Source organism: Haliotis rubra, unplaced genomic scaffold (genome assembly GCF_003918875.1).
Source record: "Haliotis rubra isolate DU_JTF1 unplaced genomic scaffold, ASM391887v1 Scf156, whole genome shotgun sequence".
In the NCBI taxonomy this organism is placed as follows: Eukaryota; Metazoa; Mollusca; class Gastropoda; order Lepetellida; family Haliotidae; genus Haliotis; species Haliotis rubra.
The window spans coordinates 1,096,728-1,112,677 of NW_025765514.1; the positions used below are offsets into that span (position 1 = coordinate 1,096,728).

Consider the following 15,950-nt stretch of genomic DNA (forward strand, 5'->3'; position numbering starts at 1 on the left):
GACCGCATGGACTGACCACCCCTCCTACGTGGACTGACCACCCCTCCCTGACCGCATGGACTGACCACCCCACCTACATGGTCTGACCACACCACCAACATGGACTGACCACCCCACCTACATGGTCTGACCACACCACCAACATGGACTGACCACCCCACCTACATGGTCTGACCACACCACCAACATGGACTGACTGCATGGACTGACCACCCCACCTACATGGACTGACCACCCCTCCTACATGGTCTGACCACCCCACTTACATGGTCTGACCACACCACCTACATGGACTGACCACACCACCTACATGGACTGACCACCCCACCTACATGAACTGAGCACCCCACCTACATGGACTGACCACCCCTCCTACATGGTCTGACCACACCACCTACATGGACTGACCACCTGACACCATCCCCATATAGATGAAAAACATACAAAATGACCGGGTCACCTTAGGTCACCTCAGTCCGCCTTCTACCCAAATGAAGCTGACCCTTGACCTTGCACACTTACTACCATTTCTTTGGTTTGGCTACTGACAACTCACAGCAAAACCTGTTATGAAATGTATAACATCTGCATTGCCAGATACACGTGACTGTTCAATGTATGAAGTGGATCAAGGAAGAAAGATCTACAACAGATTCCTGATATGTAAACTGTGTCTCCCCCAATCTGTGGCCTATCATCAAATATGTTCTCGAAGACCTTCCTGAGTAAGTTACTGTAACAAGGGAATCAACTTTTCGGGATATAACGTGACAATAACTTTCAATAATAACTTTAACAGAATGAGACTAAGTTGAGTAATCCTCAGAGATTCTGCCACTCAATGGCAGTGAAGTTGCTGTTGAACTCCAGGTTGTGTGCGATGGTTTCCGGGATGGCGTGCGAGAACCACAGTTTCTGCAGACCTCGGTACTTCTCCTCACACAGCCGTAGAGGGTTCCCACGCCTGCAACAAACATGTTACTTCTCATGGTGACGTATGATTGTCAGTACAGTCTGCACACATATTTACTATTAGCTCAGCCTATGTGCTGACCCATACCAACAAGCATCAATACAAATCATTCTCTCTCATGTAGAACTGCTTGAAACAACTGCCAGGTATTATCCAGCTCTCAACAAAGCTTCAACTCGCTCAAACTATAATTTGTATTTTATATGATAGTCTGGTCACAAAAGCCTGATGATAGTTCTGTAGGGGAGAAAGAGGGTCGGGGGAGTGAAGACATGGGTGGGTGTACTTTATTGTCTTAGTTTCACTTTCAACTACATAAACTTTAACTGGAGATTCACTATATAAGTTATCACATCGTGTCGAGGGAAATACGGGGTTTGATCAGTCCCGAGTAAGGTTGTCGAGGGGAATACAACCTTACGAGGGACTGATAAAACCCCGTATTTCCCTCGACACGATGTGATAACGCATTTATCTAGCCGAATGTTTTTACTAAATCAAAAGAAAACAATACCCATCGAATCGACTTGTTTTTATTTAAGCGAGATGTGGCAAAACGTTTCCTTGCTGCCATGTTGACAACAGCTGATCGAGTGACCTCAATGCAGCGCACGTTACTAAAGGCTTGGCAATGCCCGCTTTTCTCACTTCGCGTGGTCACTGAGGCGTGGCGGGATAATCTGACTTTTTTACTCCCTGCTCGCGGATCGTGACGGGTGTACATGCTATTTTATCAGAGTCATGTGAACCAATAAAAACTCGACATTCTGACATGAGGCTGGATAATTGGATTTACGCAACAATATAAATTGACTTCATACGAGCTGATTTAGAAAATGCACTTGCATTTGAAAAGAATGTGCAAGGCTAAATAATGACCATCTCTCTATAGATGCTTTGAAAATTTAGACTCTTGGATTATTTTTGGTGCCGACTGACATTTTTGTATGAATTAAGTAAGACAAAGTCTTGTCATAAATTAGTTGCCAATTCATAACGAATACAAAAAAAATCAGAATGGCTGGCAGCTCTGCTGAACAATGCTGACAGTGTAGTGAGTTGACACTGATACCTGCACCCATGGCAAGATTCCACAATCAGCTGACACCATCTATTATAACATGTGACAGACTGTAGAACAAATACAAAATACTGAGGAATTAGGACGGGATCATCTTTTTTCTACCCTCATAGACATAACTATGTCTCGAATACATCGATAAGACAAATTTATTACTTGGTCCCCAGCGATTCGACTCATCAGGATTTGACTGTATATGAATTATGGAGACTTACCTGAGGCCTTGATCTGTCTCCCCGTAGTTGTCCAGATACGGGGGTGCTATGAAGCAGCCTTTGGTTTTACCTGCCAGCAGCAGTATCTGACAGTCCCGCACCCTGTAACAACAAGCAGCTGAAATAATACTGTGCATATCATAATTTGTCATATCCTAAATGTGCTCTGAGTGCCACATTTTTACCCCGTTCAGTGTGTCTGCACATTCAATCTCAGTTACATGGCCAACATACAAACCATGTTCCCTGGGAAGTGGTAGAAAGTTACCACCTCGTACTACCAGGTACCCTTTCAGAGCTGCATAAACAGTCACATTACCACCTCGTACTACTGGGTACCCTTTCACTGGCGCATGAACAGTCATATTACCACCTCGTACTACTGGGTACCCTTTCACTGGCGCACAAACAGTCATATTACCACCTCGTATTACTCGGTACCCATTCACTGGTGCACAAACAGTCATATCACCACCGCGTACTACCGGGTACCCTTTCACTGGTGCACGAACAGTCATATTACCACCTCATACTACCGGGTACCCTGTCACTGGTGCACAAACACAGTCACTTGCTTAAGAGTAAGTGAGTGAGTGAGTATGGTTTTACGTCACTTTTGGCAATATTCCAGCAATATCACGGCGAGGGACACCAGGCACGGGCTTCACACATTGTACCCATGTGGGGAATTGAACCCAGGTCAGCGTGATGAGTGAACGCTTTAACCATTAGGCTACATGCCTCTTAAGACATTGTGAGCTGTTAAGCACATGTCCTAACGTGAACTACCCATTGTTTGGGTTACTTGCTGACTTACCGCAGGAAGATGCCGATACCAGCTCCACACTTTGCGGCATGTTCCGTGGCAGCTCCGACCGACAGTCCATCCAGATCAGTCTGACAACAGTAGCTCTGTGAACACAGCATCCGGCCACATGCCAGGCACATTGTCGGGGCACGGCTGTCATCTCCATCTGACTTGGGGCACCTGTAACCAACAACATGTCTTACATCTCACTGTCAGACATCAGATATACTCATTACTGGCTGTCACTCACAAACATTATCAAGCTGGTGTATTGGGTGAAAAACAATGAATCGACACAGTGTGGTGGAACATTATATTAGAAAAGTGTTATGGTTACAAGGGAGTTAAACTAGCTTTCTGTGATTTTTTTGGACACACCTCATTAAATGTAAACAATTATACTATGGCACTGTAGACACTTAACAAAAGTTCCCTGCTGGGCCTTTCAAATAATCAATGTGGCCAAATATATTAACATAACGTGAAACAAGTAAACATATTTCCATAAACAGGTTCATGGGAACAAGCCAATGAAATATCAGCATCATTAGTCAAGAGGATTTTGAGGAAATGAAGTACACATGTGCCACATTTCACAACATTAACTTTGATCAATGAGAGTAATGGCTACAAACAGCCTTCAAACAGGTCGTTCCATATGCCGCTTGACTCCATGGCGTGAACGAGGTGTGTCCAAGGAATGTTTCGGGGTTGTGATGTGAAGATGGTTGGAACTGATGTGAGGGTACTCACGTGAAGGTGGACACCTGGTTGATGAGTTCGCTGAAGTCCTGGGGTAGCTCCACCAGGGTGTTCACCTGAAGGGGGTAGTGGACCAGCTGGACGCTGCTGGCCGACAGGCGTTCCTTCAACTTCCGACTGCAGCACCAACTGCGGTACACAAGAGCAACCAACATCATACACCAGTCAAACATTCATACTACACTCTCCCTATCTTCATTTGTGGTGGTGGTGGAATTGGGTTTAACGTCGTGCTTGAGAATATTTCGCTCATATGACGACGTGCATGCGTGTGTATGTGTATGTGCAGCTGCTTGTACTAGCCCAGACTGAAGCTGGTTTTATAGTGCTAGCCCACTGAGATACCAAGCCGCAGTGAAGCATGAATACCCCACTCAGACACATTATACTGACTCCTAGCCGACCAGTCCTTGTTGTACCCATTAATGCCAAACGCCAGGCAGGGACCAACAAGTACCATATTTTAACGGTTTTTGGTATGACGCGGTCTGGGATCGAACCCTTGACCTTCCGCACTCCGGGCGGACGCTCTAACCACTACACCACGGAGGTGGTCTATCTTCATTTGTGGATGAGACACTTCAACATACTGCAAGTAGGTCTATGCTTATTGCTGTTCAAATCATGAAAAGACATCTTGCCTCTGGATAAGAGTGCTTGTGATCTCTCCTTGCTTCTCAAACAACTCAGACATGGAGACTGGTAGAGCCAGGTACCGACACAGAATCTCAAACTCATGGGTCTTCTTTCCTGAAAGATACAAATTCTAAGTTGAATGTGTCCATTGTAGGAATCCTGTACCCTGCAAAGACTGACCTTGACACAAAGACGGACATCGGCCTTAATCCTTTAATGTATTCACATTAGTGGTGTTCCGATTAATTGAAATAATCGAAGATTGGTCAAAGTGACCAAACGACCAAGCAATCGATCACATTTTCTCATAATCGAACATAAACGATTTTGGAACTACTGTTTTAGTCTTTGCAACACTTGACAATGGAACATATCTCAGAAGTTGTCAGGGCCTGAAAACGTGTTTAACTTTTAGAAAACTGACTTCACTAACTGAAAAGTCATGACTGAATATTTCTCTAAGACTCCAGGAAGTTTATGTTCATGATATATTAGTCATCACTTTAAAGTAGCAAGTTGCATCATGTTATACATATCTGCAATAACAACCTGGATAGGAAAATCTGAAAAATGACGCTAACCAATTTTTTTGGATGATTGTTCGTTGGTAATGAAGCAATCATCAATTGTGAAATTTCAACCAATTCCCAACACTAATTCACATTACTATTTCATATACACTAGTTGAGTTATATTAATCTGACTTGCAAACATATACATAACTAGTGAACGGTTCTTGAGATATCTTGCTGACAAGAGTAAAACGTTAAAGTCCCCTTGTGACCTTGAAATGAAGGTCAAGGTCACCAAACCTGACTAGGACCTTTCTTATACTGTGATGAACTTAGGTACCAGATATGAAAAAAATCTAGTCAACGGATCTTAAGATATTCCAATTCGTACGGACGGAGCCTAATACTATATCCCCCGCTTCGCACTAAACGCGCAGCGGGGGATAATCAAACAACATTTGACTAAGTGGGAGACAGAAGAGAATATAATCCATACGGAAATATAGTTCTCAGAGACAGCAATACAAAGCTCTTCTTAATGTTAGTTGGTTGTTTGGTTGGTTGTTTAACGCCGCACTCAGCAATATTCCAGCTATATGGCGGCAGTCTGTAAATGATTGAGTCATGTCCAGACAATCCAGTGATCAACAGAATTTGTATCGATCTACGCAATTGGGATACAATGACATGTGTCAACCAAGACAGCATGCCGATCCCGTTAGTCGCCTCTTACGACAAGTCTGGGTTACTGAAGACCAATTCACACAGATCTTCATGGGTCTCTTAGTGTTGGACTGATTAGGGTTGAAGCATTGGATAAGTCCACTGTGACATACAAATATCAGTAACAGATAGATGAGGAGGTAAACTGTGTTGGCTGCTCACCCTCAATGTAGAGATCCTCTGGTGCGATGACGCCAGTGACATAGTGGTAGAGGATCGCGGCACAGCGGAGGAAGGGGAGAGCAGCACGGTGGATGTACTGCAGAAGCTGGTGGGGAGATGGAGACTGGTCCATCTTCGTGCTAGCAGATGACAAAAACACACATCACTGTCATGAACAACACGTAACGGAAAGTTAAACAATGCACAAGAAACGTACTACTCAAACGAGTTAAGGACCACACGATACTTTCATATTACTTTAGTTCATGCCATGCCAGATTATACAATAGCAATGAGAAAGAATCGAGTAGTCCTTCACAGTAGTATGGAACCATGCATATTTCTGTTGATACTTCTATAAATAGTTGGAAAAAAGTACTAAAACACCCAAATTATTATCAAAATATAATCTGTGATTCATTCTTAGCATTAGAGTCAGCGAATGAGAGAAGTTGTTTTATTGCTGCTTTTCTTTTAACAGTACTGGTTTATACCACAGTGTATCAGTTTTATGTGTGACTAAGCCTGTAGTGCTGCAGGCCTAAGATGTCTACCATGACTAAAGCCTGTAGTGCTACAGGTCTAAGATGTTTACCATGACTAAAGCCTGTAGTGCTGCAGGTCTAAGATCTTTACCATGACTAAAGCCTGTAGTGCTGCAGGTCTAAGATGTTTACCATGACTAAAGCCTGTAGTGCTGCAGGCCTAAGATGTCTACCATGACTAAAGCCTGTAGTGCTACAGGTCTAAGATGTTTACCATGACTAAAGCCTGTAGTGCTGCAGGTCTAAGATCTTTACCATGACTAAAGCCTGTAGTGCTGCAGGTGTAAGATGTTTACCATGACTAAAGCCTGTAGTGCTGCAGGCCTAAGATGTCTACCATGACTAAAGCCTGTAGTGCTACTGGTCTAAGATGTTTACCATGACTAAAGCCTGTAGTGCTGCAGGTCTAAGATCTTTACCATGACTAAAGCCTGTAGTGCTGAAGGTCTAAGATGTTTACCATGACTAAAGCCTGTAGTGCTACTGGTCTAAGATGTTTACCATGACTAAAGCCTGTAGTGCTGCAGGTCTAAGATGTTTACCATGACTAAAGCCTGTAGTGCTGCAGGCCTAAGATGTCTACCATGACTAAAGCCTGTAGTGCTACCGGTCTAAGATCTTTACCATGACTAAAGCCTGTAGTGCTGCAGGTCTAAGATGTTTACCATGACTAAAGCCTGTAGTGCTACAGGTCTAAGATCTTTACCATGACTAAAGCCTGTAGTGCTGAAGGTCTAAGATGTTTACACCATGACTAAAGCCTGTATGCTACAGGTCTAAGATGTTTACTATGACTAAAGCCTGTAGTACTACAGGTCTAAGATGTTTACCATGACTAAAGCCTGTAGTGCTACAGGTCTAAGATGCTTTACCATGACTAAAGCCTGTAGTGCTACAGGTCTAAGATGTTAACCATGACTAAAGCCCGGGATAGTGCAGGCCTGTAGTGCAGGTCTAAGGCTGCAGTCTAAGATGCTACTGGTCTAAGATGTTTACCATGACTAAAGCCTGTAGTGCTGCAGGTCTAAGATGTTTACCATGACTAAAGCCTGTAGTGCTGCAGGTCTAAGATGTTTACCATGACTGCAGGTAAACTAAAGCCTGTAGTGCTGCCTAGGTCTAAGACTAAAGCCTTACTACATGACTAAAGCCTGTAGTGCTGCAGGTCTAAGATGTTTACCATGACTAAAGCCTGTAGTGCTGCAGGTCTAAGATGTTTACCATGACTAAAGCCCAGTGCGTGCTACTGGTCTAAGATCTTTACCATGACTAAAGCCTGTAGTGCTACAGGTCTAAGATGTTTACCATGACTAAAGCCTGTAGTGCTACTGGTCTAAGATGTTTACCATGACTAAAGCCTGTAGTGCTGCAGGTCTAAGATGTTTACCATAACTAAAGCCTGTAGTGCTGCAGGTCTAAGATGTTAACCATGACTAAAGCCAGTAGTGCTACTGGTCTAAGATGTTTACCATGACTAAAGCCTGTAGTGCTGCAGGTCTAAGATGTTTACCATGACTAAAGCCTGTAGTGCTGCAGGTCTAAGATGTTTACCATGACTAAAGCCTGTAGTGCTGCAGGTCTAAGACGTTTACCATGACTAAAGCCTGTAGTGCTACAGGTCTAAGATGTTTACCATGACTAAAGCCTGTAGTGCTGCAGGTCTAAGATCTTTACCATAACTAAAGCCTGTAGTGCTGCAGGTCTAAGATGTTTACCATGACTAAAGCCTGTAGTGCTGCAGGTCTAAGATGTCTACCATGACTAAAGCCTGTAGTGCTGCAGGTCTAAGACGTTTATCATGACTAAAGCCTGTAGTGCTGCAGGTCTAAGATGTTTACCATGACTAAAGCCTGTAGTGCTACAGGTCTAAGACGTTTACCATGACTAAAGCCTGTAGTGCTGCAGGTCTAAGATGTTTACCATGACTAAAGCCTGTAGTGCTGCAGGTCTAAGACGTTTACCATGAGAAACTCATGAGCAGACTATGGCGTTGACAAACCTGGAAACATATGTCTGAACATTATGATATATCTAGGTGTGAAAGCAGTGACAACTTACCCAGCACACTCCCGCAGCTTGTTGTACACCCGGACCAATGACTGGCCCTCCATCTCTCCTTCAACTTCCATGGGGTCTGAAATGTCCACATGGCCCACATTATCAAATATTAACAATCATAAATACAAACCTCGGGGCCAATATACAGCCTCAAGTCTCCAGCAAATGTAGTCCTATATTAGAACAAAACATTTCCCAGCTCACTATGTTAAGGATAAAGTTAATGGTTTGCTGTGGAGGTGACTTGTATAAAATGGATAACAGTTCAAACATAGAGAAAACATATTTAATGCTTAGTTGAACAATATTCCATTGAATGAAATAACATTCAATGCTAAAATGCCTCAGAAATGAGAAAAAGAAACATTTGAACAATGTTATAAGTGGATTATACTAGACATACAGAATACATAGGGCAAATTTGTTACCATATTGAATTATGAAATGTTGCAACACAGGACTACGTCATCTAACTTGTGTGTTCATTAAATTGTATCTGTTAAAGGTCACAAGCAACGTAAAACACAACTTTGCAGATTCTGATACCTTTCGCTATGGACTTACCGAAACAAATCGTCAAAAATGCAAATTCAACTTATAAAGTTGAAAAATAACGCGATGAAAAAAAACGCCAAATCGAGAGTTCAAACGCTTTTACCAATTTTCCCACACTTTCTGGGGAATACGGGTTTCAACAGCTGGCTAAGCGCCATAGCACGGCGCAGTGAAATAGGTTCGCGCAAGAACTTGGAAGCCGGGCTGTCTGGTGAATACTTCGTGAAGGCTTTGGTGTGAGCTATTTTCATAATGTTTTGTTGATATCTCACAGGCCGAGCTTTTTTATATGTTATGACAGTAAATAAACTGTTTACATAATCTCATTTGTCTATTTCACCACACGTTCTTCTTACCGAGTCGCTTTCTCAGTTCGATACTTAAAAGCAATGTCATTATTTAGCGTTGACAGAATTTCTAACTGTGATATAGATATGTCGCTGTCACTGACAAAACTCAATGTCTTGTTTTATTGACACCTGTGTGTCTGCCTGCCTGTCTGCTAATGACAATATTCAATACACAACTGTGATCACTGACCACATGCAATTTGAACTTAACACCAATCAGGCTATATATACACCATAAACAAAACGCATTGATTTATGGCCCGAGTTCGGTCTCTGTCACATTATGTAATTACACAGACAAGCAGGTGTGATACTTGAACACATGACATGTTATGATGTCTGTTGATTGCAAAATGTTATACACAAAAAATGAGCATGTATTTACAAAACCCAACATCTCTATATATACACACACAATGAGCCGTGAAGGCGGCATCTGCAAATGAACCAGCGGTTACACTTGAGTGCACACCCACCCGCTCTGACTGGGTTCGGTATCCCGGCTGCTTCGTTTCGAGGGAGGTAAACCCAAGTACAAAATATTGCACTTTTGATTTGCGATTATACGCTTATAATTTTGTTTATTTGTTTTTTCATAATCAGCAATGCATATTATATGTCATGAAGAAGTGATAATTGTGTTTTAATTATGTTTGATTTTTTGGTTGCATGTGACCTTTAAAGTTTCATCCTCAGTTCATCTTCATCTAGCCTGTCACAACATACCTTGTGGCTGCTCGTCAAATGAAAGCATCAGCTGCGTGATGTGAGCTGTGAGAACCAGCTGCAGGGCATGTTTGTTGTTGAGACCACCCGTCGGCAGTGTCGAGATAGACTTCAGCTGCTCAGCATACAGTGTCGGCAGGGTCATGGTCAAGGTCACCAGATAGTGGAAGAGGTCAAGGTCAAGTAGACATGGCGATTCTCTGTTCCTCTTCTCCATTTCATTTGGTATCAAGGCTGAACACAAATCAATTACTTGATCATTAATCTGAATCATCACGTGGAAGTTACAAGTATATTCCGACATCAAAACATATGGAATATGACATGGGGAAAGGGGCCTCGCTGATGCACATTACATTAAGGTCAATGTAGTCTTCATCCCTTTTCAAAGGAGGGGGTTCAAACCTCCTGAAACCCCCCAATCCGTCAATGATAAAACTGAGTTCCAGCTAGATGTTTTAATGCAATACAAGACAAAACATAATCTGAAGGGCATACCTAACTATGCCTCATAATACAACCATTGAACCATTAGATCACATCTCACTTCTTGCTCCTGCGAAACAAAGATCTGACGACATAAAATTACCAGTCAAGACAGAACCCCCTTTTGTTTGACCAATCAATGCCTCGCTTACCAGACCAGGAATGTGATAGTTGGAATGGGATTTCTAATCATGCAACCTTGTAAAGGTCAACATGTGGTATTCAGAATGACAGTCCCAGGCTGTACAACTCAATCCATCAAAATCATTATTGTTTGTTTAGACTGGTGAAACAAATATACAGAAAGACTTTGTACAGGTAACAGTAAGAACTGCTTTAAAATCGTGTCTATCTATTACACATTCCAAACAATTTCTTAGTTCACTTTTCATGTTTTGAATTCAGAACTGTGCCCAAACTTCAAGGCAGAGTCTGGAATGAAAGTGGCCAGTTGGATTGATTGATTGATTGATTGAAGTTTTGCACTACTTGTAGGAATATTAGGTCGGGGTACACCAGAAATGGGCTTCACACATTGTACCCTTGTGGGGAATTGAACCTGGGTCTTCTGCGTAACGAGCGAACGCTTTAACCACTGGGCTTCTCCATCGCCCCTGTCCAGTTTGAAACGAGGGTCATACAGTCTGAGAGAGTCGCTTTCTGATACACTCATGTCAACTTCTTGTTAGTTATTTATATGGTCGCTCCAAAATGTCATTCTCATGTGACATCTAATGGGATGTCTTCTGGTGTACCCCACTGTGATATTACTGGAATATTACTAAAAGCGGCATAAAACCATACTCACTCACTCACTCACTAATGGGATGTCCCAGATCTTTGTTTAGCGTAAACAAGAACTAAAATCTCAATGTAATGAGAATGCGAGGGACAAGCTTATCAATAGATCTGCTTCCCACTCAACTTGATGGGCATTACACGTACAAACCAGAACTCATCAAGGGATGGGAAGCACATAAGTACAAATGTGATGTGAGCTCAACTGAAGTACAGCTACCTACCTGAGAGCAGCCTGACACACTGTTGCCGCACCTGGTCAGGGGACATCACTTGACTCACCACCGCCCCGAATCTCACCAGCGACCCCAGCAAGTCTGACTGCCGATTCGGCAGCGATCCAAACAGGCTCTTGTCTTCTGACTGAAGTACTTGCTCTGAACATACAATTGGGACGTTTATTTAAGCTGTTTCACACAATATTTCATAAACAGACACACACAGACTCATAATGTAATATGTCAAACATCGCTATATTTATCTTAAATTAATGTTTGTGATAAAATGAGTAATGGGTAAAATGATATGCAAGTAAAGGAATAAGGACACAACTGCCTTACTGTAGAGTTGTGGCCATTAGATAAGAGAGAACGCTGACTGTTTCCAGGTTTCAACACCTGTGGGTTTAACAAGAGTGATAAGCATGCAAGACCAGTATCACTTGAAGAAATGTCTCTGTATGACAACTGACTACCTACCTATAGCTTGTATAGTGAAGGCACATGTGCTCCACGCCATCACAGACACTCGTGGGTTTTCATCATCAGGATCCACATTCAGTCCAAACTGTAAACAGAAGTCACATTTGGCAACACGACCCGCCACAAGAAACTGATTGGCTAATAGAAATTTTCTGTCTAGAAATTTCAATCAACTGAAAAAGACTCTTCGTCAAAATCATAACTATTATTTGCAGTTCTTTTCTAAGCTGTTTTCACAAAGATAAGGAAACAATTTGTAAGAGCCATTTTGAAATTGAGGATTTCAGATTGGAGTGATAACCAGCATTGTGACAATGTATGACTTTACAGCCAGGAGTACATCTAATCATGGAGCCACACAACCAGCACTGTGTGACACATACTTCTACAGTAGTACATCTAATCATGGAGCCACACAACCAGTACTGTCATGACACATAGCACTCACATACTTCTACAGTAGTACATCTAATCATGGAGCCACACAACCAGCACTGTGTACATCTAATCATGGAGCACATACTCCTACAGTAGTACATCTAATCATGGAGCCACACAACCAGCACTGTGACATATACTCCTACAGTAGTACATCTAATCATGGAGCCACACAACCAGCACTGTGATATATACTCCTACAGTAGTACATCTAATCATGGAGCCACACAACCAGCACTGTGATATATACTCCTACAGTAGTACATCTAATCATGGAGCCACACAACCAGCACTGTGATACATACTCCTACAGTAGTACATCTAATCATGGAGCCACACAACCAGCACTGTGACACATACTCCTACAGTAGTACATCTAATCATGGAGCCACACAACCAGCACTGTGATATATACTTCTACAGTAGTACATCTAATCATGGAGCCACACAACCAGTCACTACTCCTACACAGTGACATAATCATGGAGAGCACACAACCAGCACTGTGACTCCTACAGTAGTACATCTAATCATGGAGCCACACAACCAGCACTGTGACACATACTCCTACAGTAGTACATCTAATCATGGAGCCACACAACCAGCACTGTGATATATACTACAGTAGTACATCTAATCATGGAGCCACACAACCAGCACTGTGATATATACTCCTACAGTAGTACATCTAATCATGGAGCCACACAACCAGCACTGTCCTACATACTTCCTACAGTAGTACATCTAATCATGGAGCCACACAACCAGCACTGTCACATACTCCTACAGTAGTACATCTAATCATGGAGTACCTAATCACAACCAGCACTGTCACATACTCCTACAGTAGTACATCTAATCATGGAGCCACACAACCAGCACTGTCATATATACTTCTACAGTAGTACATCTAATCATGGAGCCACACAACCAGCACTGTCACATACTCCTACAGTAGTACATCTAATCATGGAGCCACACAACCAGCACTGTCACATACTCCTACAGTAGTACATCTAATCATGGAGCCACACAACCAGCACTGTGATATATTACTCTACAGTAGTACATCTAATCATGGAGCCACACAACCAGTACTGACACATACTCCTACAGTAGTACATCTAATCATGGAGCAACACAACCAGCACTGTACATCTAATCATGGATATATACTCCTACAGTAGTACATCTAATCATGGAGCCACACAACCAGCACTGTGATACATACTCCTACAGTAGTACATCTAATCATGGAGCCACACAACCAGCACTGTGATATATACTCCTACAGTAGTACATCTAATCATGGAGCCACACAACCAGCACTGTGACATATACTCCTACAGTAGTACATCTAATCATGGAGCCACACAACCAGCACTGTCACATACTCCTACAGTAGTACATCTAATCATGGAGCCACACAACCAGCACTGTGACACATACTCCTACAGTAGTACATCTAATCATGGAGCCACACAACCAGCACTGTGATATATACTCCTACAGTAGTACATCTAATCATGGAGCCACACAACCAGCACTGACACATACTCCTACAGTAGTACATCTAATCATGGAGCCACACAACCAGCACTGTCACATATACCCCTACTGTAATATATCTAATCATGGAGCTACATCTAACAGACGTGTCGACATACCTGGCATCATCATACACATACTCCCAGAGCAGCTGGAAGTTCTTGGCGACACTCTCGGCCATCATGCGCGTGATGGTGGAGATCGGACATGGCTGGAACAGGGGGAAGTCTTCTACAACAGAAACACTTCATCACACATTCACATCACACAGATAGCCAAGATACATGTACTTGGTGAAGGAAGTGCTTACTACTAGTGTAGAAGTGCTCCATATGGAAGTTGTAGAGTATTTTGTGTTACGCTGTTGTCGGCAATATTCAAACTTTAACACAACCACATGTTCATAACCAAATACGGGCCAGGATGAATATATGTTTGAAAGGTCACATGCAACGTAAAACACAACTTTGCAGATTCTGATACCTTTCGCATGGACTTACCAAAACAAATCGTCAAAATGCAAATTCAACTTATAAAGTTAAAAATAACGCTGATGAAAAAAAAACGCGCGAAATCGAGTTCAAACGTTTCACTAATTTTCCCCGACTTTTCTGGGGAAAACGGGTTTCAACAGTTGGGCTGCGCCTCATAGCACGTGCACAGTGAAATAGGTTCGCGCAGCTTGGAAGCGGGTTGTCGGGTGAATACTCGGTGAAGGCTTTGGTGTGAGCTTATTTTTCTAATGTTTTGTTGATATCTCACAGGCGAGCTTTTATATGTTATGACATTAAATTAAGTGTTTATATAATTTCATTTGTCTATTTCACCACACGCTCTTCTTACCGAGTCACTTTCTCAGTTCGATACTTAAAAGCAATGTCATTATTTAGCTTGACAGAATTTCTAACTGTGATATAGATATGTCGCTGTCACAGACAAAACTCAATGTCTTGTTTTATTGACACCTGTGTGTCTGCCTGCCTGTCTGACAATATTCAATACACAGCTGCTATCACTGACCACATGCAATTTGAACTTAACACCAATCAGGCTATGCACCATAAACAAAATGCATTGATTTATGGCCCGAGTTTGGTCTCTGTCACATTATGTAATTACACAGACAGGCAGGTGTGATACTTTGTACACATGACATGTTATGATGTCTGTTGATTGCAAAATGTTATACACCAAAATGAGCATGTATTTACAAAACCCAACATCTCTATATATACACACACAATGAGCCGTGGAAGGCATCTGCAAATGAACCATCCGTTACACTTGAGTGCACACCAACCCGCTCTGACTGGGTTCAGTATCCCGCTGCTTCATTTCTAGGGAAGTAAACCGAAGTACACAATTTTGCACTTTTGATTTGCGATTGTACGCTTATAATTTTGTTTATATGTTTTTCATTACCACCACTGTATATTATATGTCATGAATAAGTGATAATTGTGTTTTAATTATGTTTGATTTTTGGTTGCATGTGACCTTTAAGCAAATGTTAACAGACTGGTGAAAATGACACACTTTGTTGTTTAATGCCAATATTCCATCTGTATGATGTCTGTCAGTAAATAACCAAGTCTGGATCAGACAATCCAGTGATTGACATCATGGGTACTGATCTATACGGGTACATGGAACATTGGTACATGACATTCATCAACCAAGTCAGAGAGCCTGACAACTCAATTCAGTTAGTCACCTCTTACCACTAACCTAGGTCTTCACGTGGGATACTTTTGTACAAAGCCAGTTAGCATTACGGTGACCATAACTTCCATATCTAACACAGACTTACAATATCCTTAGCACCAAGGTTGTTTTGTATGACAGAACCCTGGTCGCATAGTGCAACCAACTC

General features: G+C 42.2%; 1 protein-coding gene across 1 annotated transcript in view; it reads right to left on the minus strand.

The window, feature by feature from the left end:
- Positions 1 to 502: 502 nt before the first annotated feature.
- LOC124270952 (E3 ubiquitin-protein ligase UBR2-like) overlaps positions 503 to 15,950 on the minus strand; it is a 71,040-nt gene continuing 55,592 nt past the window's right edge. Inside the window, exons 36-46 of the mRNA XM_046706019.1 lie at positions 14,130 to 14,308; positions 12,089 to 12,176; positions 11,615 to 11,767; positions 10,107 to 10,340; positions 8,476 to 8,551; positions 5,873 to 6,012; positions 4,481 to 4,589; positions 3,831 to 3,968; positions 3,087 to 3,257; positions 2,270 to 2,371; positions 503 to 964 (exon numbers count right to left, since the gene is read on the minus strand). Coding sequence (XP_046561975.1) covers positions 823 to 964; positions 2,270 to 2,371; positions 3,087 to 3,257; positions 3,831 to 3,968; positions 4,481 to 4,589; positions 5,873 to 6,012; positions 8,476 to 8,551; positions 10,107 to 10,340; positions 11,615 to 11,767; positions 12,089 to 12,176; positions 14,130 to 14,308 — 1,532 coding nt within the window. The 3' untranslated portion in view covers positions 503 to 822. The remainder of the gene's footprint in view (positions 965 to 2,269; positions 2,372 to 3,086; positions 3,258 to 3,830; positions 3,969 to 4,480; positions 4,590 to 5,872; positions 6,013 to 8,475; positions 8,552 to 10,106; positions 10,341 to 11,614; positions 11,768 to 12,088; positions 12,177 to 14,129; positions 14,309 to 15,950) is intronic.